The sequence below is a fragment of the Jaculus jaculus genome, chromosome 6 (assembly GCF_020740685.1).
Source record: "Jaculus jaculus isolate mJacJac1 chromosome 6, mJacJac1.mat.Y.cur, whole genome shotgun sequence".
Lineage (NCBI taxonomy): Eukaryota > Metazoa > Chordata > Mammalia > Rodentia > Dipodidae > Jaculus > Jaculus jaculus.
The window spans coordinates 8,626,245-8,653,474 of record NC_059107.1 but is presented as its reverse complement, the minus strand read 5'-3'; the positions used below and the strand labels follow the sequence as shown (position 1 = coordinate 8,653,474).

The following is a 27,230-nucleotide window of genomic DNA, read 5'->3' as shown; positions in this document are numbered from 1 at the left end:
GGGGGCTGGCTCTCTCACTGTTCAGAGCATCATTAGTAAAGTGGGGGGCTGGCTCTCTCACTGTTCAGAGAATCATTAGTAAACTGGGGGGCTGGCTCACTCTTCAGAATACCTTTAGTAAAGTGGAGGGGCTGGCTCACTGCTCAGAGCATCCTTAGTAAAGTGGGGGGCTGGCTCTCTCACTGTTCAGAGCATCATTAGTAAAGTGGGGGGCTGGCTCTCACTGTTCAGAATACCTTTAGTAAAGTGGGGGGCTGGCTCTCACTGTTCAGAGCATCTTTAGTAAAGTGGGGGGCTGGCTCTCACTGTTCAGAGCATCTTTAGTAAAGTGGGGGGCTGGCTCTCACTGTTCGGAGCACCGTTAGTAAAGTGGGGGGCTGGCTCTCTCAGTGCATAGCTTTCTCCTTTCCCAAAGAAACCACAGGCACTCATGGTACCTATGGTGTCCAGCTCACGAGGACCAGTTACTTCTAGGGGTCTAGTAAGAGCCACGTGAGGGTGGGAGAGCTGGCATAGCAGTGAGGGGCGTGCCTGCGAAGCACGTTGCAGTCTCCAGGTCCCACAAAGGAGACGCAGTGATGCCAACGCAGTGTCGCACATGCACCACAGGGGCGCATGCATCTGCAGTTTGCAGTGGCAGAAGGCTTTGGTTCTGTCTCTGCCCCTTCCCCTCTCTCTCAAAATAAATTTTAAAAAAAGAGCCATATGAAAACTTGCTTTAATAAGCAGAATATAAGGTGAAGAGTTACAGATAGAATATTTTACAGACCTGGATGTCTAGGTTTGGTGCCCTAGAAGATGTTTCTGCTTTACAAAAATATTTTTCTCATAACTGCATATTTTTAAAAAATTATATAATTGCATACAAAAAATTAGGTTTAGGGTTGGAGAGATGGCTTAGTGGTTAAGGTGCTTGCCTGCAAAGCCTAGAGCTCATGTTCGAATCTGCAGGTCCCAGCCATGTAGCCAGATGCCAGCGACACAAGCACACAGTGTCACACACGTACCACAAAGGACGCACACGGCCAGAGTTCACGCGTGGTGGCTGGAGGCCTTGGCCCACCCATTCTTTCTCTCTCTCAAAAATAAATAAAATAAAATAAAATTAGGTTTCAGTATTTTGTCAAACAATTTTTTGGTTTACCTTCCTCCCTCTTTCCCTTTTCCTTTCCCTCCCATTTCCTCTCCACCAACTTCACCTCCTTTCATACTACATTCTTCCTTTTGTCCTCCCCCTTCTTGTCACTTCTTGTTCCCATCATGGTCTCCTCTCTCTAACCACAGCCCAGACTCATGTCCTCGTATTTATATCCATAAAACATTCAAAGTTATAAAGCAGAGAAGTATGTTCTTTTTGATAGATATTTGTAGAACTACACATGATTAGAACATTTTAAAAGGCATCATAGACCAATTTTTGCCAACTTTTATGCTTCATTTAAGTGGAATCACACAGTCTATGCCCTTTTGTATCTGGCTTTTTTCAGACATGTTTGTGTCAGTAGTTAGAGGGTCTGAGATAGAGGCTCTGAGACTAGTATGTGGGTTAATCAAGAACACTTAATTATTGGCTCTGAGCAGAGAGGAGTGTGGCTGAAGAGGGGTGGGGGAAGTCCAGGAAGGGTCTTCAGCCAGTCCTTAGATACGCAATATCGGTGTGGCTGTGGGTGATGCGCTGTTTAAAGGCACCAGTACAGGTGGCTGCTGGCACGCATAAGGGCTAAGGGAGAGGCAGAGGAAGGAAGGAGAGGGACAGAGAGAGAGTAAGAGAAATGGAAGAGAAAGACAGGGGGAGAGAGGTGTGCACATGTCCATTGAGTAGCAAGCTGAGGTGGATAGGCAGGAAAATATAAAGAGTATATGGGGGCTGGAGAGATGGCTCAGTGGTTAAGGTGCTTGCCTACAAAGCCTAACAACCCGGGTTCAGTTCCCCAGTTCCCATGTAAAACCAGATGCACAAAGTGGCACAAAGTATACCAGTTTTCTCTGTATCCTTTCTGTGCTTGCAAATAAATATTTAAAAAAATAATTAAAGCTGGGCATGGTGGTGCATACCTTTAATTCCAGCACTCAGGAGGCAGAGGAAGGAGGATTCCTGTGAGTTCAAGGCCACCCTGAGAATACATAGTGAATTCCAGGTCAGCCTGGACTAGAGTGAGACCCTACCTTGAAAAAAAACAACTATATGTGTGTGTGTGTATATATATGTATGTAATCTATATATATATACATACATACATACACACACATGCTCCTGTAGTAAAGGGGAAGCGAGAGGACAGAGAAAGGGTGTGGGAAATGGCATGAGCCCTTTTATTTCTGTGTCCTTGGAGCTTAGGGGCATAGCTGACTGGCCAGTGAGATGGGGGCTTGGGTGTGAGCTCAAGAGAGGAACCAGGATGTTGGGGTTCCCTGTGGAGCAGAGAGGGGCCCTTTGGAGGAAGACTTCAGTTTCATGTTGGGTGTAGGGAAGGGGCTCTGAGACGACAGTTTGTTCATGTTGCAGTGTGCATGTGTGCTTTCTTTGCTGTATCCCATGGTGTGACTGTCACACCATTCTGCAGTGGGTAAGCATGGAGGTCGTTTCCAGTTTGTAGATGTGCAAGTTGTGGTGCAGTGCATAGTCTGGTACATGTCCTCTGATCAACGCTTCGGCTGAGTGGTAACTGCAGTGCGTGGCTGGGTGGCTCTTTCCCAAGGTGCTTCTGCCTGGGTCACATCCCCACAGGTGATGTCTTGACGGTGGCTTCAGTGCTGCGGAGCTGTCACAGTGTTGGTGCTGCTGGCCACTTTCCCTCCGTTACTGAGAACCTCATGCACGCTAGGTGGCTGCTCTACCACTGAGCTAGATCCTCAGCCTTTTTTTTTTTTTTTTTTTTTTTTTTACTTTTTAAAATAAATTGCCCAGGTACTCCTGAACTTGATATTCTCTTGCCTGAGCTAGGCTCTGAGTAGGTGGAATGAGAGGTCTGTGTCACTCAGCCAGCATTGCCGGCTACTGCCAGACACTGATAGACACTCAAAGTATCTGCCCATCCTTTCTCAGTATCGCCGTAATGACGTGGTCTGTCTTTCCTAGGGAAAGAGTGTTATCAGCGGGGGCTTGGATGCTTTAGAATTCATTGGGAAAAAGACAATGGATGTAATAGCAGAAGGGGATCCTGGATTTAAAAGAACTAAGGGCTTGATGCACCGGAACGCTACTCTGTCTCAGGTACTGCTTTCTTTACCTGTTTGCTTTGTTTCTGCTCTGTTTTGTTTTTTGAGTGCTGGGAATCCCGGGGTGCACCTGTGTCTCCCCCCTCCCCCTGCAGTTTATGTTGAGCTGGGGATTGACCCAGGGCTTCATGCACATTAGGCAAACACTCCACCAACTGAACCACATCCCCAGCCTTATTTCTGGTTTTGTTTTTTTTTTTCCTTTGTTAGCTTTTGAAGAATTTCAGTGACTTTTTAATTAAGCATTTTTGGGAGTAAAAGTGGGTAGTGAAAGCTTTATGCATAGAAAAATGTCCGTCTGTGTTTGTTCCCTCTTTTCTTTCTGCAAGAGGCTTCTGTCATTTTAGTACAAAACCCTAAACCCTGTCAGAGCTGTTTATTAGATCAGTCTGGTCCAGAGAAACACCTGGCTCCGTGGGTGTTACTTACCTTGGCCAGCATCAGGTTATGTGCGATAACGTTTTTACTGCTGCTCCGAGCCTGTTGGATTTGGATCGCGACGCAAGGATGAAGGGCTGGCCTGGGCTGGCGCCTGCTCAGCTCTGCCTCCCTCCGCTCCTGAACCGGCTCCTCAAGCTCCTCACTGCTGCGCTGTAATACATCCATATCTTTCTAGGTTTTACGAGAGGCAAAGGAGAAAGAAGAACAGTGGACCTCCAGTGAGGTAACCATGGAAACAGACAAGAAACCTCATTATGGGCTTCTCTTTGATGAATTCCAAGGCCTTTCCCACCTGGAAGCTCTGGAGATGCTCTCCCGAGAAAGTGAGATCAAGGTAAAACCAGCCCTGAGGCCCTGCCAGAGTCAGGCTGCAGAGCTCTGGGAGGTGAAGCAACGCTTTAGTGCAGTGGCAAGAGAACTCTCACCAGAGCCAGCAGTGGCTGAAGAGAAATACAGTGACTCAAGTGTTTTTTTTTTTTGTGTGTGTTTTTTTTTTCTGTAAAATAACACAAAAAGACAGAATACCAAGAAGTCTTCCTGGCACATCTGTTATTTTCTTTTTACCTCAGCCTTTATTGTGTCTCAGTTCCTTGGCTTTAGCTGCTAAAATCTCTTGATGACCTAAGCTGCCAGTTTGTACATAGTGACCTACTCACCTTTTTATTTTTATTTATTTATTTGAGAGCAAAAGAGAGAGAGAGAGAGAGGCGTGCAGAGAGAGAGAGAGAGAGAATGGGTGCACCAGGGCCTCCAGGCACTGTAAACAGTCTCCAGACCCGTGCGCCCCGTTGTGCATCTGGCTAATGTGGGTCCTGGGGAATCGAGCCTCAAACCGGGGTTCTTAGGCTTCACAGGCAAGCGCTTAACCGCTAAGCCTCCTCTCCAGCCCACACGTGTTTTTTTTTTTTAATGAGAGAGAGCGAGCAAGACAGAAAGGATTGGCTCTGCATGGCCTCCAGCCACTGCAGTCGGACTGCAGATGCGTGCGCCTCCTTGTGCTCATGGTGACTTTACATGCTTGTGTTACCTTGTGTGTCTGTTTCACGTAGGACCTGGAAAGTCGAACACTGGTCCTTAGGCTTCCCAGGCAAGCACCTTAGCTAGTAAGCCATCTCTCCAGCCCAGGATCTGCTCACTTTTAACCAAGACTATTTCATTTCTCTTGATTTCCAAGCTAGTCTTAAGCACTGGTAATTTCCAGGTATCTCTGGCCTTTTGGAAATACAAGTTCTTCCTACCTTTTTGTAAAACTAGCTTCTTATGTGGTTTAAGGGTTAGGAGTCAGACCTAGAAATGCATGCCTGTAGTCCCAGTGGGCAGAAGGTTACAGCAGTATAATTAAGAGTTCAAGGCTAGCCTGGGCTACATAGGTAGACGCTGCCTCAGACACACACAGGTGCGCATACATGCACACACACCTACTTATACACATGCACTTAAAGATTCTTGGGGCTCAGCGGTTAAAGCACTTGCCTGCAAAGCCTAACAACCCAGGTTCGATTTCCCTGTATCCATGTAAAGCCAGATGCACAGAGTGGCGCATTTATCCAGAGTTCATTTGCAATGGCTAGAAGTCCTGGCATGCCCATTCTCTCTCGTAGTTACTCTCTGCTTGTAAATCAATAAATTATAAAAAAATTAAGGATTCTTGATGTAGTTTACCTTGGTTGGTTAGCTCATAATTTGGAATTCAGGTTGACATGTGGTCTCTTCTATGTTTGAAATTTTTTCCCTTTCATACTTTTCTCAATGTGTTGTATTCTTATACCTGTTCAGGTGAAATCTATCCTTAATTCTCTGAGTGGACAAGAACTAGATACGATAAAAATTGAATTAGAGCAGTTGAAAGAAGCATTTTCCCTCGCAGACTTCTCTGAGGAAGAGGAAGAAGAGAAGCAAGGTAACGCAAGCCCGGGCATCTGAGCAGATGGGGAGGCTGCCTTGGCTGTACGCACTGCTCTGCCCTTGGAGTGCATTGTTTACTCTTAAGCACATTACTTTCCCTTGACTGGGCATTGACATGGTCAAGTAGACTTCTTGCCCATGCTCCCTCCTTCCTGCAAGATTTTATCTTAAAGCTCACATTCACAATCACATATACAATCAGTTGCTTCCCTAGTAGGAAAGGCTCATTTCATTCCCTTTCAAAAAAGGTTCACCAGCCAGGCATGGTAGTGCACACCTTTAATCCCAGCACTCAGGAAGCAGAGGTAGGAGGGTCACCGTGAGTTCGAGGCTACCCTGAGAATACATGGTGAGTTCCAGGTCAGCCTGGAGCTAGAGTGAGACCCTACCTTGAAAACAAAACAAAACATAAAAAGATACACCACTACTCTACTTTGAATACTCTATGTAACTGTTGATACTTCTGAGGGAAATACTGCCATGACAAAAGTAGTTGTGCTCACAGCTCCAACAATAAAAATGCTTTTTCTGGGCTAGAGAGATGGCTTAGTGGTTAAAGGCCTTTGCCTGCAAACCCTGCTGGGCCTGGTTCAATTCCCGATACTCATGTAAAGCCAGATGTTCAAAGCAGCACATGCATCTGGAGTTTGTTGGCAGTAGCAGGAGGCCCTGGTACACTTGTTGGTACGCTTGTGCGCGCTCTCTCTCTCTCTCTCTCTCTCTCTCTCTCTCCCCCTCTCCCCCCCCCCTTTCTCCCTCCCTCCCTCTTTGTCTTTCTCTCTGTCTCAAATAAATAAATATAAATTTTAAAGAGTCTCAGCTGGAAACCATAAAATGATTTTGGTTTGCCCAGGTTCCTCCCTTATTCCTAACCAAGCCATGGTACGATAGTTCTCATTTATTTATAATGTAACTTCTGTTATTTGTACGTGGAACAATTAACAATGCTTGTTCAATTTAGTCAACATCTGGCTTTGCATAGTAATCAGAAACCTCAGTCTTTAAATACCATTCAAAGGACTCCAAGGAGTTTTCTTAGCAGATGGATTTGTGTCTGCGATTCCCCCCCACCACCTCCTTTTTCCCAGACATGAGAACTTTGAAAACTTAGCAGTAAATTCCAGGACAAACCCCGTTTGCCCTCCTCCCAGCTTCCCTCTTTGGTGTTTAATTACAACCAGTGAAGTTGTTTACAAGAGTGTGGGAGTAGCAGAGGGGACCACGTAGGGCCTGGGTTTGGCGATGCTGGTCACTTTCCCAGGGGCACCAGCTCCTTTGCCTTTTGTCTTTTCCACCTGATGCCTTTGCCTAAGAAGGCGTCTGTGTGTGGGAGGTGCTAGGCTCCTTCCACAGTCCCTCCAAAGCAAGACCCTGTCTCCTTGCCATCCTTACTCAACATTCATGCACGCGTGTGCACACGCACACACACACACACACACACACATTTGTTTGTTTAGTTTTTTACCCTCACTGGGAGGAGAATCAAACTCAGGGCTTTGTGCATGGTAGGCAAACATTCTCCCACTGAGCCACACTTTTTATCCAAAACTGACTGTTATTTTAATGCAGAAACTCAGGTTTTTATAGCACACTTGGCAGTGATTGTCAGACACTTTTTAAAGAATATTTACATATTTGAGAGAGGCAATGAGGAAGAGAAAGAGAGAGAGAAAGAGAGAAGGATTGAGAGGGCATCAGGGCTTCCTGCCAGTGTGAGTGAGTTCCAGATACATGACCATTTGTGTATCTGCCTTTACGTGGGTACTGGGGAATCAAACTTGGGCCATCGGGTTTCCCAGCAAGTGACTTTGATACCAAGACATCACTCCAGCCCCTGTCAGACATTTGTTTTTAGATATTTAATTTATTCATTTGCAAGCAGAGAGATACAGATACACACACACACAGATAGAGAGAGAGAGAGAGATTGATTATGGGTTTACCAGCACGCTAGCCACTGTAAATAAACTCCAGGTGTATACATCATTTTGTGCAGCTGGCTTTACATAAGTACTGGGGAATCAAATCCTGGTCGTTTGGCTTTGCAGGCAAGCGCCTTAACCACTGAGCCATTTCTCCAGACATGTTCCGTTTAAAAAAATATATTTTTATTTATTTGAGGCATATAGATGGGTGTGTGTACACACACACACACACACACACACACACACACACACACACATATGGGGGGAGATGGGCATGCCAGGGCCTCCAGCCACTGTAAATGAACTCCAGATGCGTGTGCCACCTTGTACATCTGGCTTATGTGGCTCCTGGGGAATTGAACCTGGGTTCTTTGGCTATGCAGGCAAGCACCTTAACCATTAGGCCATCTCTCCAGCCCCTATCACACATTTTTTGATCACAACTTTTACAAGTAAGTTTATTAAGCACTTAGATATAATATATACATATATAAATGTGTATAAATTAATATATACACTGCTATAATATTATATTACTTATATTCTAAAATATACTATAAGATAGGTTCCCTCTCCCCACCCTCTAAGGCAGGGTCTCGCTCCAGCCCAGGCTGACCTGGAACTCACTCTGTAGTCTCAAGCTGGCCTTGAACTCATAGGGATCCTCTTACCTCTGCCTCCTGAGGGCTGAGATTAAAGGTGTACCCCACCACAGCTGGCTATAAGAAAGATTTTTATGTGTGATAAATGTAAGTCTGTATTTTTTCCTGCATACTCTTGGATTATTTTGTCAGCTCCATGAAGGGAATACATCTCACTGTGGATTTAGAGTCATCCCTTGCACCCAAGTAATTTAGAACTTAGTTGGGAAAACAAAATGGCTAACTATGTTAGAATCAGTTTTGAGATTTTGTTCATAGTAGGATGGAATTAAGAATTGCTGTGTTTGTGCATACTGTATTAGTAAGACCAGCTTTTCCCAAACCATGTCAAACTGGATTCACTAAATCTTCTTTTGTTTTGTTTTGTTTTGTTTTTGTTTTTCGAGGTAGGGTCTCCCTCTAGCTGAGGCTGACCTGGGATTCACTATGTAGTCTCAGGGTGGCCTTGGACTCATGGCGATCCTCCTGCCTCTGCTTCCTGAGTGCTGGGATTAAAGGCGTGCGCCACCATGCCTGCCTTGGAATCACTAAATCACCTTTAATTTTCTTCCTTAAATATGTAGAGAGAGGACAAGGTTGCAATTGATGGACAAAGACCCTCTCAAGATACATTCCTCCCCTCTAGGACTTTTTTTTTTTTTTTTTTTTTTTGGTGGAGGAGAATGCTAGGTATAAAGTAGAAATAATGACTTTTGAGAGTCATGAACTTGTGATTAAGAAATACTCTTTTTGTTTCTCCTCAGATAGGGTCTCACTCTAGCCCAGGCTCATTGCGAAAACGAGCTAACGGCACACATGCGTCACTGAGGCAGTCAGTCCCTGGAGGGCTCCTGTGCAGAGCTCGCTTCCTCCCCGTCAGAGCCACGTTCATCTCAGTTGCTGCCACTGCTGCTGCCGGTGGCCTCGTCCTCTCCCTCCTCCTGACCTGGGCAGTGTTTCACATGCTCTTGATTTTCTAGGGGACGAAGATTTTACCAGGGAGATAACAGAGCTGTTTTCTCAGCTGCACGTGTCCTCCAGACCAGAGAAACTTGCCAGGGTAAGTTGTTGCTTTGTAAGTTTCATTGTGTAATTTAATTAAAATATTTAATCTTAATATTTAAAAATGTCCTCTCACCCCACAGTACATTGAGCATAAAATTGCAACTTCCTAGCCAGGAGCTCTCAGCAACATCAAGGATATATTCTTGATGTTCCCAGAAAAGAGGTTCCCTATGTTTTGCCTGCCTTCTGTACCCCAGACTAGGGAAACTCGTGTTTACTTCACAACACACATCCCATCTTTACCTGTTTTCACTTAGGATCGCTTTGCTTGTCTGAGGTTGGTCGTGTGAAATTGACAGTGCTGACCAAACTAGTAGTTACTAAGGTCAAGTGTCGGCTGAGGTCTCTCATCAGAGGTGACAGTATGTAACCCTTCCTCCATGGAGCTGGAGCCAGCATTGAGACTCGGGGACACCGATAGTGACATTTGACACATTGAAACAAGAGTCCTGTGGCCGAGCCTCTGGTCTTAGGTAGTGACTCCTGTGCTGTCTTCATACATGTGAAACCCAGAGGGTTCTTTGTCACACAGCTAAGAGTGAGTGGGGAGGAGTCCCAACTCCAGGGTAGTGCTTCCGTAGTGGCACGTCTTCCATTGTCTGTTTGTGGGACACTGTTCACACCCATCTCTCTCAAGCTCAAAAAACACTTCAGCCCAGTCAGCATCAGCTACAACTCCTTGCTTACTGGCGGGGAGGGCTGACAGTCTGTGCAGTCAGCAGACATCTTGTCCCACCCACCCAGCAAAGGAGTCCCCGTGCCCAGGGGAAGTGATGCATTCTCCACAGAGCTTTTAGATCACACCTCAGCAGCTCTCCTCCTGATTCCACTTTCATCCTTCACCACACACCTTTAGTCTTATGTGTTTGGTTACTTTTGTGTCACTGTGACCAAAATACCCAACAGACACACTTAGAGGGAGGAAAGACTTATTTTGGCTTTCAGAAGGTCTCAGCCCACCTTAGCAAGCTCGGCATGGTGGCACAACTCCATCCTCCTGGTGGGTGTGGGAGGTGGCCACTCTTTTCTTAAGCAGTGGACCAGGAAGTCAAGAATGGCCTGGGCTGTAACCTTCAAGGGTGTAACCCTTGGGTGTAACCACCCCTAAATGACTTACTTTTTCCAGCTAGGTCCCATCTGAAAGGCTCCACAGCTCCCCAAATTATTGCCACTGACTGGAGAACAAGTATTCCAAACATGAGCCTGTGGGTGACATTTCACATTCATACCACAGCTTGAATCTTAGTGTTCTTTTGTTTTGGAAATGTCATCACACCGAGAACACCATTCCTGTACCTTTGATGCAGGTTACTATGGCTAGTGTTTGTGCTTGCCCATGAATGCTGTGTATTCGCACACTTAGTTTTGGCAGCTGTTTCAGAGTGCATTGTAAACAGAGCCTTGTATATGAACTATTTCAATGCCTATCTCCTAAGGACACGGATGTCACCTTACATAACCACAGCATGTTTTACCAGGGCCAGTATTTGCAGTTCAGTGGCTTGAACCCAGGGCTTCATGCATGCTAGGGAAGCCTTCTACCTACTGAGCCACATTCACACTTGCTGTATTCAGGATGCATGTTGTACTAGTCTTTATTGTAAAAAAGGTAGCTTCACTTTTTGTGACTGGACATTCCCTCCACCTGTGACAGCTGGCTCAGCATTCTGTAGCAGGCAAGAGCTCCGTCTCCTTCCCTCCCCCTCGTTCTCCTCCCTTTGTCCTTGCGCACTTTGCTTCTTCATTGTCTGCTTGTTACTGTATGGTTTCACCCATTTCTGTGCTTGATTGTCGTTCACTGCTTCCTCTGTTCCACTTGCCTTCCTTCCTTTGGTAATAAGTGTCCTTCCTGCCTCCTTCCTTTTTCCTCTCTCTTTCTCCCTTCATTTACACAGTGTGCCATTTCCCTCCTGCTTCCTGCATCCTGTGCTGTGGGCTTGATAGATGCCTTGGTTTACTCAGCACACTGGATTTCCTTGCTTCTGTTCTGTTTGATGTTTTGGAACTGAGAGGTTAAAGCATAAGTAATGGAGGGTTCAGGTCAGAGCCTGATTGCTCTTATCCTCTGGGGAGAACGAATCAGTGGGTGCACAGGGCTCTGCTCTAGCTCATGCATCTTGTAGCCTTGGGCTCAACCCAGCCCGTGGTTCAAGATTCAGCCCCAAAACCACATCGATAAAACCTATGAGTCTCCATTTGGAACGCTGTCCAGTCTTTTATGATCCCTGTTACCTGGTTATAGCTTAGAACACATTCTGTCTATAGTAAGTTAATCAGTGGGATATCTTCATTTCATAGCAGTAAACATTTCTTGAGAAACCAGGACACTGTCTCCAGCAAGTGACAGGAACTCAAGTCAGAATGGCGTAAAAGCAATAGCTAAGTTAGCCTGGACAGGACTGGCTCCTGGCACGGCTCATGTGCCTCACTGTCCCTTGGCTCCGGTCTGTCTTTTTTGTTTTGTTTTTATTTTATTTTTTTTTATGTATTTGAGAGCATCAGAGAGAGAGAGAGAGAGAGAGAATGGGTGTGCCAGGGCTTCCAGCCACTGCAAATGAACTCCAGACGCGTGCACCCTCTTGTGCGTCTGGCTAACGTGGGTCCTGGGGAATCAAACCTCGAGCTGGGGTCCTTAGGCTTCACAGTCAAGCGCTTAACCACAAAGCCATCTCTCCAGCCCCATCTGGTCTGTCTTTGCTGTGGCTTCTTTCCTAAGGCAGCTGCTCTGTGCTGTGAGATGGCCATTGGCAGCTTCAGACTGATGCCTTCCACCACCTCCCCCCCCCCCCCCCCCCCCGCCCGGCCAAGAGCCATTCCAGCCAAGAAGGCTTTCCTTTCCAGTGATTTTACCAGGTGCTGCTGTGGGCGCCCCTTGACCTGACAGGGCCACTTGTTTTATCCACAAAGCAGTCACTGGGGGCAGGGTGGGGTGAATGTGTTTAGTAGCTAAATATGAATCATGTGCCAACTGTTGGTGCATTAGACTATAGATGCATCACCCAAACCACATGACTGAACTAAAGCCACATGCTACCAAAGAAAAGGCGTTTAGATGCAGCCAGATGCACTGTGCCAGGCCTTAGGTAAACGAGCTGGCTATTGCAGTTAGTTTTAGTATATTCTGGTAAGCACTAAAATTTAAGGGGTAACTGGAGAATGGAAATTCAGAGAAAGGTTAAGTACCTAGTCTCCTGGAAGGTCTTTGAAAATTTAGCTGGAGGAGATGGTGTCTGGGTGGTGGGCGGAAAGAACAGGTGCAGCTCCAGGTCACGTTATCAGGCCATGAAGTGAAAGAGGTAAGAGATGGGCTGAAGTATTTAGGGTACAGGCCACGGGGACTTACCACATCATGTAAGGAGTATGATCTAGTTGACAAGGGACCATAACCACAAGAAGAGTGGTGACCTCTGGCTGATGGCAGTAGGACAGGTAAGGATGTCGCCTCAGAAGCAGGGAGCTAGTCCTAAAGTGGATGTGAACTAGATGTCATCAGGAGGGGAAGGTGTAGGCACATTGGAGCAAATCCTTGTGCAGAATCAGATCAATTTGATGATTAGAGAAGGAAAACTGAGTCCAGGATGACCTGACCCGCTGGCTTGGGTTCCTGGTATGTGACAACACTTTTGAAGCTTTGGGTAATGAAAGTTTAGTTGTATGAAGAAGAAAAAAAGATATCCAAATTCTTTTACTTTTATATGTTGGATATGGGATACTTGAAGAAATCTGGTGCATGTGTCCAGAAACTTTTAGAATATATTTTTTTAAATTTTTATTTATTTATTTGAGAGCGACAGACACAGAGAGAAAGACAGATAGAGGGAGAGAGAGAATGGGCGTGCCAGGGCTTCCAGCCTCTGCAAATGAACTCCAGACGCGTATGCCCCCTTGTGCATCTGGCTAACGTGGGACCTGGGGAACCGAGCCTCGAACTGGGGTCCTTAGGCTTCACAGGCAAACGCTTAACCACTAAGCCATCTCTCCAGCCCTTTAGAATATTTTTTAAAAATATTTATTTATTTGAGAAAGAGAATGTGTGAGAGAATGGGTTTGCCAGGTCCTTTAGACACTGCAAACAAACTACAGATGCATGCACCACCCTTGTTCATCCAATTTTATGTGGGTACTGGGGGATTGAAACTGAGTCTTTTGTTTTTGCTGGCAGATGCCTTAACCTACTGCATTGTAGTCAGGTCCACATTGCTGGCAGCAATCACCCAAGCAAGAGCAGCCTGTAGGAACAAAAGGTTATTTTGGCTTACAGGCTCGAGGGGAAGCTCCAAGATGGCAGGGGAAACGATGACATGAGCAGAGGGTGGACAACCGAAATAGTCTGTGCAAATACTGGCATGGGGAAACTGGCTGTGACACCCATAAGCCTGTCCTCAACAATACACTGCCTCCTGGAGGTGTTAATTCCTAGTTCTCCATTGGCTGGGAGTCTAGCGTTCATAGCACCTAAGTTTATGGGAGACACCTGAATCAAACCACCACATATTGCCATCCCTCCAGCCCCAGAATACTACTCTACTTCACCAGAGGTTAAGGGTTTAGGCATAAGTAGCAGGTTAGGGTAGTTAATAACTCCTGGAGTGGGATGGATGGTGGTGCTCAAGGAGAGAGTGTGAGGCGATGGTTGTGATGGTACAGGCAGGCCAAGCAGAATTGATAATGTACTAGAGACCAAGGAGCTGTGATTATATGGGTAGGTGGGGAACCAGAAGATAATACATAATAACGTGTCAAAGAAAACTAGACACAACTGAAAGGTTCATTATCAGGAGAGTGGACAAATTGTCGTCACGTGTGTTTAAAACAGCATATTATGCGGCAGTAAGTAAGATTGAACAGTCCACACAACAACATGGACACATGTAACACATGTTGTGCAGTGAGTACCCGGACCAAGTGAGAATGAACGTACGGTTCTATCTTTATGCCTTGTAAGACTTGGTGAGACTAAGTTCTGGTGACTGGAAGGTGGTTATCCTTGAGCAGGAAGGAGGGAGACATGGTGTGAGCCATTGAGGTGTGATAGGGACTTCTGCATCGTGGTCTGGCCCACATTGTAGTGTCCTGTCACATAGCCTGTTCTGGTGAGAACTGGAGCACAAAGATCTCTGGGATGCCAATGTGTTCCTGATAGGATTTGAATTGTTGAATGATAATCTGTCCTTATTTAGGCAAGAAATACTGCCTGTGAGTGGATCAGGACCTGTCCGGCCCAGTCATTAGCAGAGAGAGGAGGAGGAGAACGGCTGGAGGCAGAAGATACGGAGGAAGTCAGCCGAGTCTCAGTAGAGGTAACCAGACGACCAGGGCTTGTCCGAAGCAGTCAGGTGAAGATGTGGGATTGCGTTGGAGAACTGCTGTATCGCAGCTGTCTTTTCAACTCTGGGATCTAAGATAGGAGCATCTTAGCTCCAGACTGTAGGGCCGGCCACGAGGAGAGTTCCCAGAAGCTGCCAGCAGACACTGTGTGTTAGTCTTTTGCCCACATGGCCACTCCCCGTGGCGGGAGCCTCGGTGCTGGGGTCCTAGCTCCGCCGCGACGTGGCGCTGTTACCGTGGAAGAAGGCGGCCGAACGGAGGGGCCGCTCTCAGTCTTCGCTGCTCAGACGCTGAGCTCTCAGTTGGGAGAAGCAGGCTGGAGTCAGTTTCACTCATTGAAAAGATAAACAACCAAATGAACATTCTGTTTTTATTTTTCTGTCCAGGATATCCATGCCTTTGCTATCCGGAGCCTCGCAGAGCTGACTGCCTACTCCATCGAGCTGTTCCACAAAACAGCCGCCCTGGTTCTGCACGGGCAGACGCAGGGAGTGACGGCCTTAGAGCGGGGCCAGGCTCTTGCCCAGTGAGTGCGGCGAGGCCCCTTCCGCAGATTCACTGGGGGTTGCTGAGAAGTCGTCTTGACTCGTCTCCTGAGTGTGTGCAGACTTCTCTCTTAATCGCTCACATTGTACCCATGCACATAGTAAACGTGTACACTTGGAGTTTTGTTTAAATATTTTATCCATTTATTTACTTATGAGAGAGGAAGAAACAGATAGATGATGGCACGCCAGGGCCTCTAGCCCCTGCGTGCAAACTCCAGACACCAGAGCCACCTTGTGCATCTGGCTTATGTAGGTCCTGGGGCAAATGCTGTAACTGCTAAGCCATTTTCCCAGCCCCACTTTTGGAGTTTTTTTTTTTTTTTATTGAGCCTGTGACACGTCTGCATTTCAAACTGGCCTTTTCCTTAATTGACTGGTGCTGACCGTTGGTCCTGGTAGGACTGGGACTTGGCATAGATAAAATCGGAAGTAGTTGTGGGCGCCTCAGTTCTTAGTTGTAGTTGTTAATACTGGGCTCATTGCACGTCAGGACCGCGCGGAGAGTTAACCTGCCATTCCTAACAGAACACAGGGCGACTGGTGCAGCTTTAAAAAACTAGGACGGCAGACCTAGAGAAGTCAAGGGCATCTGCCAAGTCCCAGGTTTTAGACACCAGTCTAAACGTCACACATATTTTTTTCCCTGGCTATATTGTTTTTGAGCAAACTTTTCAAAGTAATATGTTATAATGTGAGTAATAATGTAAGTCATCCCAGAGACAGGAAGAAAAAGGCTTAGTACTTTCTAAATAGACCTACTAATGGGTTTTTTTTTTTTTTGGAGGTAGGTTCCTGCTATGTAGCTTAGGCTGGCTTTAAATTCACAGTCTCCCTTCCCGAGTGCTGGGATTATAGACACCCTGCTGCTCAGCCTCCGGCTTTAATGGAGAGTCCTCCTTGCAGTAAGTGTGCAGCGTGTCAGGAGGGGATGGCCTGCGAGCAGCTCCCGGCCCCCCAGCAGCACCTTCACCACCGCCCTCCACAGCAGCCCGGAGTGTGGAAAGGTGCCTGCTCCTCAGGCGGGCAGCAGGCGCGCTCACATGCTGCCTCCTCGACACCCTCCCTTGCCACGCAGCCCGATGCAGCATCTCTCCTCATTCGTCGGTCCTTTGTTCTGCTTTATTTTCATACCGTGCGTCACTGCCTAGTAGATGAATGCGTACGTGTGTGTCTGTGTTCTCGTGTTTACACAGTCAGATATGTGTGAATAGTGTTTGTAGTCTCCCTTAACTGGGATCCATATTAACTGGGGCTTTAGTTGTTCAGTGATGTGTCCCCAGTGCTTAGACTAGTGCCCGACACAGGGAGACTTTCCATGAGTGTTTCTGAGTGAATGAATGCATATTTACTTATACTTACTTGGTGAGGGGAATTAAGGTTGATGTTTTAGTGCCAAACTATATACTAAAAAGGTCTGACATGCTTCCTGCCTTTTGTCATAGGGAAACTCCCTCCCAGTCAATATGGCCTTAGGAACATATTCACCCAGGCACACTAGTGAAAACAGAATCTGCCTCTGAGAGCAAAACAAGATACCCTATGCGTAGTCAGGATAAGACAGTTGATGTCCAAAGACCTGTGATAAGAGGGTTTCAGTAAATTTTCAGTATTATGTTTTCCTCTAAGCTTTGGAACGTGACTAATGTTATTTATAAGCTGAGTGACAGTGGCTAGGCTCCTTAAGTTCCCTTAGCTTTATTGTCTAAAAGTGATAATATCGGTGCGTACCTCATAGTGGTGTTGAGAGATGACATGAGTTAACACATCATTACTGTACCTGTCAGAGTTCAGCCAAGTAAACAGGCCAGTGTGTCCGTTCTTAGAATTTAACAAGGGAATTTATCGCACCGAGTGTGGAAGGTCTGAGAAGGCAAATGCAGGTTAGAGACAAGGAGGGAAGCCATTTCCACAGCTCCGGTTGCAGGGACGTGGGTCAGAAGTCAGGGAGCCAGGTACAGAGAGGGGTCTGCCTTGCGAGAGACTAAACCTCAGGGAAAGGCAGGGGCTGCAAAAGTCGTCCTCGAAGAGAGACAAATAGTCTGGCTGCTACTATGTGAATTTTGGAGTGTGTGTTCACGCAGGAGGAAGCTTCGTACCCCTTGTGCTGATGATGGCTGCTGGAACCCAAGATGGGGTGTGAGCAAGGGGCAGGATCACCCTGTGGTTCTTAGTAGGGCCATTGCAAAATGTTAGTTCCTAACTAAACCAGCTGGAGAAAGGCTTTTTCTTTCACAGCCATCACCAGGAGTGACTTGTTTTCTCAAGGCAGTTATTAAGGACAGCTTATTAAGTAAATAAAAGAGAAGGGAAAGGGCACGGCTCTGCTGACTCTGCTCCTCTTCCTAGGGTAACGGCTGTGCTGTGTACAGAGCTGTCTTCCCTGTCCAGAGCGTTTACTGCCCGCCTGACCGCTGCTGGGGTAAGCGCTGCGCCTCGGGCCGGGCTCTAGCTGGGTGGGACGTAGTTGCTCGCCGCGCAGCTGCCCGTGTCAAGTCAGAGACGTTTAGTACTTAGGCGGTGGCAGTCGTCGTTAGAGCAGAATTTTAGAACATTTCCTCACCTACTCCAAAATATTCCAAACACATAGCACTCGTTTCCCATTTCCCTCTCCACAGTCCCCTGTCCAGGCCACAGTGGTGTTTCTGCCCTTGCATATTTGTTTTACTCATTCATATGAATGAGAACTTAGAGTAGGTGGTGTTTTGTGTCCAGTTTTGCTAGCTTAGCTTTCCTTTTTTTTGTTAAAAAAAAGCTTTATTGGCAATTTTCACACATGTTTACAAGGTTTTTTTTAAAAATATTTACTTATTTTGAGAGAGAGAGAAAATGGGAACTCCACGACCTCCAGCCACTGCAAACGACCTGTACCTGTGTGCCACTGTGCAGCTGGCTCACGTGGGTCCTGGGGCGTCAAACCTGGGTCCTTTGGCTTTGCAGGCAAGTGCCTTAACCACTAAGCCATCTCTCCAGCCCTATATTCTATCTTTTATAAAAAGACATTCTTAGCTAGGTCCACACTTTTTTTTAATAATTTTTTTTTTTTTTTTAGTTGAGAGTGACAGACACAGAGAGAAAGACAGATAGAGGGAGAGAGAGAGAATGGGCGCGCCAGGGCTTCCAGCCTCTGCAAACGAACTCCAGACGCGTGCGCCTCCTTGTGCATCTGGCTAACGTGGGACCTGGGGAACCGAGCCTCGAACCGGGGTCCTTAGGCTTTATAGGCAAGCGCTTAACCGCTAAGCCATCTCTCCAGCCCAGGTCCACACTTTTAATACCAGCACTGTGTAGGAAGATTGCTGTGAGTTTAAGGCCAGCCTGAGACTACATAATGAATTCCAGGTCAGCCTGGGCTAGAGCGAGAGCATACCTTAAAGAACCAAAAAAAAAAAAAAAGGAAGTTCTTTATGTTAAACTGTGTGCTTTATTCTAGGTTAAAGAAAAGGCAGATGTCCTTAACCCATTAATCACTGCAGTATTTCTAGAGGTCAGTATTAATTGTTTTTAAACCTTTGGCTCCCAAGCATTATACTAAGTGTTATAAGTTTCTTTATTTTTATTTGGAGGTGGGGTCTCACCGTAGCTCAGACTGGCCTTGAACCCATGGTGATACTCCTACCTCAGCCTCCTGAGTTCTGGGATTACAGGTGTGAGCCACCATGCCTGGTTTACATTCATTTCTTAAGTCTTTAATTCTTCCCTACTTTTAAAAGTCAGATTGGCAGTTCAGCCGGGTTGGTGTAGATGTGGGCAGGTGCTGTGTGTCCGTGAGTGGCAGGTGAGAGCCGAGGCTGCGGTAAGAGGAATGAAGGGAAGCAGCCGCGGTGGCGCCAAGGCCGTTCTCAGAGTGAAGCACGTGCTGCCCCGTCACACGGGGGGGCCGCATCGACAGACGAACAGACGAGCCCCGCTTCCACGCACGGCTTGGGGATTGTGCAGAAGTGCTAGAAAACATTATGTCATGCCTGCCAGACATCTTCCTTTGTTTTCTCAGAATCGTACCTGTCAGAGTCAAGAAGTCAGAGCTTAAGTTCTCAGAAGAGGATGCATGAGACAGTCCCATAGTTGGCCATATTAACTACTTATGGATTCCATGTTTTAAGAACTCTGTCTTGTAAATTCATTGTGTGTACCACTTGGACTATTTGAAAAATATATTTTTAAAATATTTTATTTTTATTTATTTATTTGACAGAGAAAGGGAGAGAGAGTGAGTGAGAGAATGGGTGTGCCTGGGCCTCCACCCACTGCAAATGAACTGCAGACATGCGTGCCCCCTTGTGCATCTGGCTAACATGGGTCCTGGGAATCAAACCTGGGTCCTTTGGCTTTGTAGGCAAATGCCTTAACTGCTAAGTCATCCCTCCAGCCCTAAAAATATTTTTTAATTAATTTATTTGCAAGCAGAGAGGGATAGAAAGACAAGAGAAAATGGGCACACCAGCACTTCTAGCCCTACAAATGAGCTCCAGATGCAGTTGGCACTTTGTGCATCTGGCTTTATGTCAGTATTGGGGAAGTGAACCTGGGTCATGAGGCTTTGCAGGCAAGTGGCTTAACCACTGAGCCATCTCTCCAGTCCTAGACTTTTGTTCTGTTTGGAACATACTTATATTAGTCTAGTGGGAAAAATGTATTAATAGCTTTTTAAAAATTTTTACTCATTTATGTATTTGAGAGAGGGAGGAGAGACAGGAAGAGGCAGATAGAGAGAATGGGTACACCAGGGTCTCCAGACGCTGCAAACGAACTCTGAATGCATGTGCCAGCCTGTGCAGCTGGCTTACCTGGGTTCTGGGGAATGGAACCTGCTGGGTCCTCAGGCTTCGAAGGCAGCTGCCTTAACCACTAAGCCTCTCTCCTGCCCAGTTGGGTAGCTTTTAAATACACCTAGGCTGTTACTTCTTCAGTTTTAAAATGATTTTGTTATAATTACAGAGGGTAATTCTTTCCTGACAGTCTGCTGTCTATCACTCAGAGGAGCTCCTGTGATCATTGAAATGACTTGCAGAATGTGGGTTTGAGGTGTGGTCGCTGCCAGAGCCGAGGGGAGTTCATAGAGCAGGCTGTCCTGCGGTGGCTTGTGCTGCTGCTGGGTGAGCTCTGGGCCGGGGACTCGCCCCACTGGCAGTGACTGTCCTTGAGTGCAAGGAGGTTTGACTGGATGACCTTTGAGGTGCATTGAAGTGTGGGTGGGAGAGGTAGCCGTGGACGTGCAGGCAGAGCCATTCCTCTTGAAATGGGCTCACGTTGCTGTTTTGAGTTTGCTGCTCATGCTTACAGATTTGTAGCTCCTCTGTCCTTGACCTTGAAATCACATGTCTTAATGTTTTGAACTGTCTGTTATTCTTCTGGAAGGTGAGAGCTTCTTGATAGAAATCAAGTCTGGCGAACTCTGAGTAGAAGGATTTCCTAATATCTTTCATAATGTGTCCTGTTGGTTTTGTGTGAACGTGTGTCCCGTGTCTGAGCAGTATCTGGTGTTCTCTGATTGCATGAGTGGAAGGAGGCTGTCAGAGGGCTGGACATCCCGCGGGTGCAGGGTTCACCCGCCCTGTCTCCCATCCCCTGTCCCCCGGCCTCTTTCAGTAATTGACTGCAGTAATGGGGCAGAATCTGCCCATTCAGTCAAGGGACACATAAGCCTCGACTCACCGTTGAGCAGGACACTGAGGAGCGGCTGCCATTTCTGATGGGCAAGCTGGGCTGGTGCTGATGCCCCGTGGCGCTGCAGAGTCCTCGTCCGTGCTGGCCCTCGTCTTCCGCTCACGCGCCTCTGCGGAAGTCGGGCCGACGCTCGCACTTGGCAAGCCGTGGTTTCCGCTAGACTGCAAGTGCGAATCTCCGTTCTTGTCGTGTGCATGTGTTTTCTTTCTCGTATCACTGACCTTTTCTTTCTTGTGAATCTGTGATCCTGCCAGGCATCGAACAGTGCCTCCTACATCCAAGATGCCTTTCAACTGCTCCTGCCTGTGCTGCAGATCTCTCTCATTGAGAGCAGGACCGAGTCGCCAGGTGTGAGCCACGCACCCAGCAGCCTTTGCCAGAAGCCTAACGAGCAAGGATCCACCTGAGGAGGTGATGGCTGCTTTCCTCGGGGCTGGCCTGCAGAAGCTCACAGGAAGAGTTGCTTGAGTGAAGGGAACTGAGGAGAAGCAGGCTGAAAGGGTCTCTCGTGTCTTCCTGCTGCCAGAGCTCTCAGGTTCTCACGCTGCTCTTCCCAGTTGTGTAACGAGTACTGGAGAGGAAATGTTTGTAGCCATCCCAAGAATAATCGCTCTTAGATAAGGGTTAGTGGGACACTTGGCAGACATGTGGTCTTACTTTCGTATGTGGTCAAACACTAACTATTCCCTCGTGGATATAATTTACAGCCTGGGGATATGATTGCTTGTTAAACAGGAGAAAGAACTTAATTTGGCATCCTGGAGTTTATGACAGTCTTGGCTCACTAATGCCTTGGGCTTGCTGCTTTCTAGAGTAAAGTCTATGGCTTTAAGAGAACTGAGCATACGTAAACCTAAGGTGATTACGTTTGCTCACGTGAGGTTGTGAGACGGTTGGGAAGTGTTGCCTGCTCTTGACTTTCCCATGGCGTTTGGTATTGGTTGAGCCTTAGCAAAGTCCCCTCTGCCTTCAAGTGACTTTCCCACCCCGGACGACAAGCTCCTGGTATGACTGACCTCTCCTCAGCTAGCCTGAAGCCCAGCGCGTGCGCCTGCAGATCCTGCGCCGCCTGTGCGGGATGGACCGACAGCAGCAGGCCTCAGAGGTGGCCAGGCGCCAGGGTCAGGAAGCCCCATGGCAGCGATGCCTGTGCGGCAGGACTGCTCCTCTGAGATGCAACACATTGTTTTCTTCTTGTCTGTCGCTTAATTTATGTGTTAGCATGCTTTTAAATACAACTTCTCTGTGGGTCTTGAGCGCCTCCCCTTTTTTGCTGTCTTCAGTAACTAAAAGCTATTTTTGGTATCTAGTGTTTAAAAAATTCTTCCATTTTGTGACTTTTAATGGTTCAGACAACTTGTTAGTTCTGCCCTCCATCTTCTAAAAATTGTACAATAAAATTTAATTGTACCCACTCATAAGCCATAAGTGTGATATTTCAAAATATCAAGGATTAACAAATTCTTTTAAGTCTTGACATGCTTTCCATTTTCAAAAAGGCTAAAAATGAAATATTTGAGAAAAGGAAGTCCACATATACCATGTTGCCGAGGCCTCTGACACACACACGAGGGGATCCCCCAGGGCTGCCCGCAGGTGTGGCTCCGGCAGACGGGGCTCTGGTCTGCTCATTACTCCCCCTCCTCGGGGTTGTCCTTCTGTTGCTGTCATCTGGCCATGTCCACATCCAGAGTGGTTCATGCCTGTCACTTCCCCGGCAGTTCGTCAGGAAGGCTAAAGCCAGACGTTCTCGCAACGCACTTGTCTTGAGCCAAAGGCAAAGAAAGGCTCCGTGACCACTTCCCGCTCACAGACGCCGAGCTTTCCCGATAGGTGAGTAACGTGTCCTTGCAGAGACAGCGGGCCCGAGCGCGCGCGTCCGCTCACGCCCGCCCGTGCCCCCCTCGTCTCTGCTCATGCCACCGTGGCTGTGCTCTGGGTTCCAAAGCAGTTTCCCTCGGTGACCAGGAGCGACCATGTGCTCAGTGCACGTGCTCACCGTACACACTGGGCACGTGGGTCTGGAGGCCTCCCTTTCCCTGAGAAAACGTCCCTCTAAACCAGCAGCTTGCCATTTCAGTGAGACGGGCTGACCACAGGGCTGAGCCACCTGCCTGTCCCTCCCCAGCCCCGGGGTTCCGCACACGTGCCGCCATCCCCCCCCCCCCCCCCCCCCCCCCCCCGCTTTGGCCTCTCCCCCGTCATTGACAGCCAGGCGGCGCAGCCTAGCTCTCTTTAATTTCGTGAAAGGAAAGGCTCCGAGGTGTCTTCCTAGTGATAGTGCACATACGGCACCTGCGAGGTTTTCCAGAGCCGCTAACTCTTGCCATAGAATGACATGGTGACAAATGGGCACAGCAGGACAGAGACCTCGGAGACGCAGGAGCGCATGTGACAGGCAGGAAGCAGGAGAGCATGAAGGTGCTAGCAGCTTGCCACAGCCTAAACTGGACTCATGTCCTTCAGCAGGGAAATGGTTAAGCCGGCTGAGGAGATGGCTCAATGGTTAAAGGCACTTGCTTGCAAAGCCTCAAGGCCCAGGTTCCATTCCCCAGAACCCACGTAAAGCCAGATGCACAAAGTGGTGTATGCATCTGCAGTTCATGTGCAGTGGCAAGAAACCCTCCTGGCATGCCTAGTCCCTCTGTCTGCTTATAAGTAAAAAATTAATTAAGTGGGCTTGGCATGGTGGTGCATGTCTTTAATCCCAGCACTTGGGAGGCAGAAGTAAGGGGATCGCTATAAATTTGAGGCCACCCTGAGACTACATGGTGAATTCCAGGTCAGCCTGGACTAGAGTGAAACCCTACGTAGGAAAACCAAAAAAGAAAAACAAAAATCAAATAAACTGGTTACACAGTGGGTGGTACTGCCACACTTGAATTCTTTCAACAATTAAAGTAAACTTCAATAGATGCAAGAACCCAGGTGAATCTCAGAGGGATTAATTAGGTGCACTGGTGAAACCCAGTCTACAAAGGCTATGTGCTGTGCATTTCTCTTTATGTAGCATAAAAGTGACAATTGGGCTGGAGAGACGGCTTAACGGCACTTGCCTAAAAAGCCTAAGATCTCCAGATCCCACGTAAGCCAGACGCACAAGGTGACACAAGCATGCAAGGCCACACGTGCACGAGACGTCAGGCATGTCTGGAGTTTTATTGCAGTGGCTGGAGGCCTTGGGGTGCCAATTGTCTTCTCTCTCTTACTCTCTCATAGAAAAAAAAAAAAGCATGGCAATGCATTATGGGAATGGAGAGCAGAGGGTAGCTGCCAAGGGTAGAAGCTTGGGGAGTGGCAGGTAGGGGTGGCTGAAAGAACACCAGGAAGGGTTCTGTGGGGCTGGAGCGTGCACTGTGGTGGGCACACAGACCTGCACAGGTGATCCAGGATGTAGGACTGAGTGATAACGCGCCAACGGCCCCTTGCCAGAACCCGGGAAGGACGGGGATGTCATTAGCCTGGTGCTGAGGTTGTAGTTTTGCATGTTGTTACAATTATGGGAGATGGGAGCAAGGGCCCACAGAATATGGCTTCTCTCTCTCTCTCGTTTAATTTTGTGTTTTCAAGGTAGGGTCTTGCTCTAGTCTAGGCTGATCTGGAATCCACTGTAGTCTCAAACTCACAGTGATGTTCCTACCTCTGCCTCCCGAGTGCTGGGACTGCGGGTGTGTGCCACCTCGCCCGGCCTCAGGATACATGTCTGCAATGACTACATGTGGTTATACAGTGATCTCAATAAATTGTTAAGTAAGCAAAGTACAGACTGGGGAGATGGTTCAGCTGTTGAAGGTACTTGCTTGCAAAGCTTGCCGGCCTAGGCTTAAGTCTCCAATATCTACGTAGAGCCAGATATACGAAGTAGTGCATGCATCTGGGGTCCCAGTGCAGTGGCAAGATGTCCTGGCATGACCGTTCTCCACCCCACCTCTCTCTCTCTCTCTCATAAATAAACAAATTCTTTTTTTTTAAGTGGAGAGGATTATGACCCAAGGCAGCCAACAGATGAAATGTAGGTGCTTCTGAGAGAATTTAATTAAGAGCCAACGGGTCCTCTTGCCTGTGTGAATGCAAGGATGGGCACAGAGAAGCAAGAGGTGGCGAGCTGGGTTCAGTGTGCCTCTCCTCTGCCAGTAGCTACTTTGCTCACAGGTTTAACATGAGGTGAGAGGAGTGGGGAGGGGTTTTACTGTCCTTCTCATTTATTAAAAAAATTATTTAATGTATTTGAGAGACAGAACAATAGAGAGAGAGAATGGAGCCGGGCGTGGTGGCGCACACCTTTAATCCCAGCACTTGGGAAGCGGAGGTAGGAGGATTGCTGTGAGTTCGAGGCCACCCTGAGACTCCATAGTGAATTCCAGGTCAGCCTGGGCTGGAGTGAGACCCTACCTCGAAAAGCAAACAAACAAACAAAAAAGAGAGAGAGAATGAGAGAGAATGGGTGCACCAGCCTCTAGCGATTGCAAAAGAACTCCAAATGCATATACCACCATATATATCTGGCTTACATGGGTGCTGGGGAATCAAACCTGTGTCCTTAGGATTTGTAGGCAAGCACCTTAACCACTAAGCCATTTTTCCAGTCCTCATTCATCTTTTTCCACTGAAAACTGCCAACTTAGCAGAAAAGATGCTTATAGACTTTTGTTTCTAGCATTCCTGCATCTGCACATTAAAGAGCAGCAATGTGTGAGCAGATGCATTGGTAGAAGCTAAATTGTCTCACGGGATTTATACTGTGACATGTTAGTCTCTCTTGATCATAACATAAAATAGCTAATGTTAACTGGACAGTTACTGAGTGCCAGGACAGTATGTTAAATACACAGTATTACTTATGTACACAACAATCTTACAAAGCCCAAACCATTACTCTTTCTATAGTTGGGGATGAATGTCCTGCAGAGGTTAAGACATTAGCCCAAAGCCATCCTGTGTGAGGGTGACGGCATGCCGTGGTCACATCCACTGCTCCTTGACTCTCAGCCACAGAAAGAGGAAATGAAGCCACTGATTCTTTACTAGGCTTCTTTAGAGGAATGGATTTGAGAGAATGAATATATATTATAAAGGGGAATGACCAAATTGGCCATCCAACAATGGCTGTCTGCAGGCCGGAGAGTCAGAGAACCTAGTGGCCACTCAGTCCATGAGGCCGGATGCCTCAACAGTCCTGATCTGTGCTGAAGGCCTGGAGGATTCCTGGACAGCTGCTGGTCTTCAGAGCTGGAAGGCTGGAGAAATTGCCTCTGATGTCCACAAAAGGTGGCACCAACAGGGTAGATGTGCTTGCCAACAAGGGGCTAAGGCAGCCAGGCAAAAATGTTGCTTTTTTCTGGAACCTTGTCATATATTAGCTGCCACTGGAAGGCTGCCCATACTGGGGAAGTTTGTTTTAAAAATATATATTATTTATTTATTTAACAGAGAAAGAAGGAGAGGGGGAGAGACAGAGAGAGCGAATGGGGCGCCAGGGCCTCCAACCACTGCAAACGAACTCCAGACACGTGTGCCCCCTTGTGCATCTGGCTAACGTGGGTCCTGGGGAATCGAGCCTTTGCAGCCAAACGCCCTAACCTCTAAGCCATCCCTCCAGCCCTGGGGTAGAGTCCGCCATGGTGGGGAAGGCAGAGCAGAAGCAGGAAGCCAGCGCCACATCACCACACCAGCAGGGAGGAAGTAGGAAGAGAAAGAGAAAGGAAACAGAAGCGGGACAGGGCTGCACCACCTCTAGGCCACCCTCATTGACTTACTTTCTCCATCAAGGCTTTACTTCCTGAAGGTTCCATAAATTTCCAGAATAGCACAACAGGCTGGGGATTCAGTATCTAATTACACGAGTCCATGGGAGACATCTTCCATTCAAACTATCACAGTCCACAATCCCTTCCCAACACATCTTGGAAAGCAGTAGCGACCTCAAATGGAATAGCAGATGGGAAAGCGCTTTGAGAAAGAAAAGAAACGTTGTAAGGCAAGAGGGGAGGGAGCCAGCCTCTCACCTGAGCCTGCTTGCCTTCCAGCACCACCATGGTGGGAATCCCCAGCAGAAAGTCAGGAAAGCGGAGGCACTGTGGATCCACAGTGGGCAATGTGAGGTCACAGTAGGGGACTTTGCTGTCTACAGGAGGGTATTGTGATATCATAGTGGGACACTGAGCTGGGAAGATGGCTCAGTGGGTAAAAGTGCTTGCTGCACAGTGGGGCATTGTTGTGCTGTAGCAGGGAACTAGGATGTCCCTGTGGTATTGTGGTATGACAGTGAGGCATTGTGATGTCACGGGGTTGAGTTGTGATGTCATAGTAGGGTACTGTGAGGAGAATTGAGATGTCACAGTAGGGTATTTTGATGTCAAAGTAGATCATTGTGATTTCGTAGTGGGGGATTTGATGTCACAGTAGCTAATTGTGAGGTCACAGTAGGGTGTTGTTATGTGTCAGTGGAGCTTTGTGATATCACAGTGGGGAATCGTGATGTCAAAGTAGGGCTT

At 47.5% G+C, this 27,230-nt stretch overlaps 1 protein-coding gene across 2 annotated transcripts in view; it reads left to right on the top strand.

The window, feature by feature from the left end:
* Positions 1-22,157, top strand: part of Fam114a2 (family with sequence similarity 114 member A2) — a 33,640-nt gene extending 11,483 nt beyond the window's left edge. For both annotated transcript variants that reach the window (XM_045153237.1, XM_045153236.1), the window contains exons 6-14: positions 3,080-3,214; positions 3,836-3,994; positions 5,437-5,560; positions 9,112-9,191; positions 14,377-14,496; positions 14,911-15,050; positions 17,419-17,491; positions 18,503-18,556; positions 20,991-22,157. In XM_045153237.1, the coding sequence (XP_045009172.1) occupies positions 3,080-3,214; positions 3,836-3,994; positions 5,437-5,560; positions 9,112-9,191; positions 14,377-14,496; positions 14,911-15,050; positions 17,419-17,491; positions 18,503-18,556; positions 20,991-21,143 (1,038 nt within the window). In that variant the 3' untranslated portion in view covers positions 21,144-22,157. The remainder of the gene's footprint in view (positions 1-3,079; positions 3,215-3,835; positions 3,995-5,436; positions 5,561-9,111; positions 9,192-14,376; positions 14,497-14,910; positions 15,051-17,418; positions 17,492-18,502; positions 18,557-20,990) is intronic.
* Positions 22,158-27,230: the final 5,073 nt, after the last annotated feature.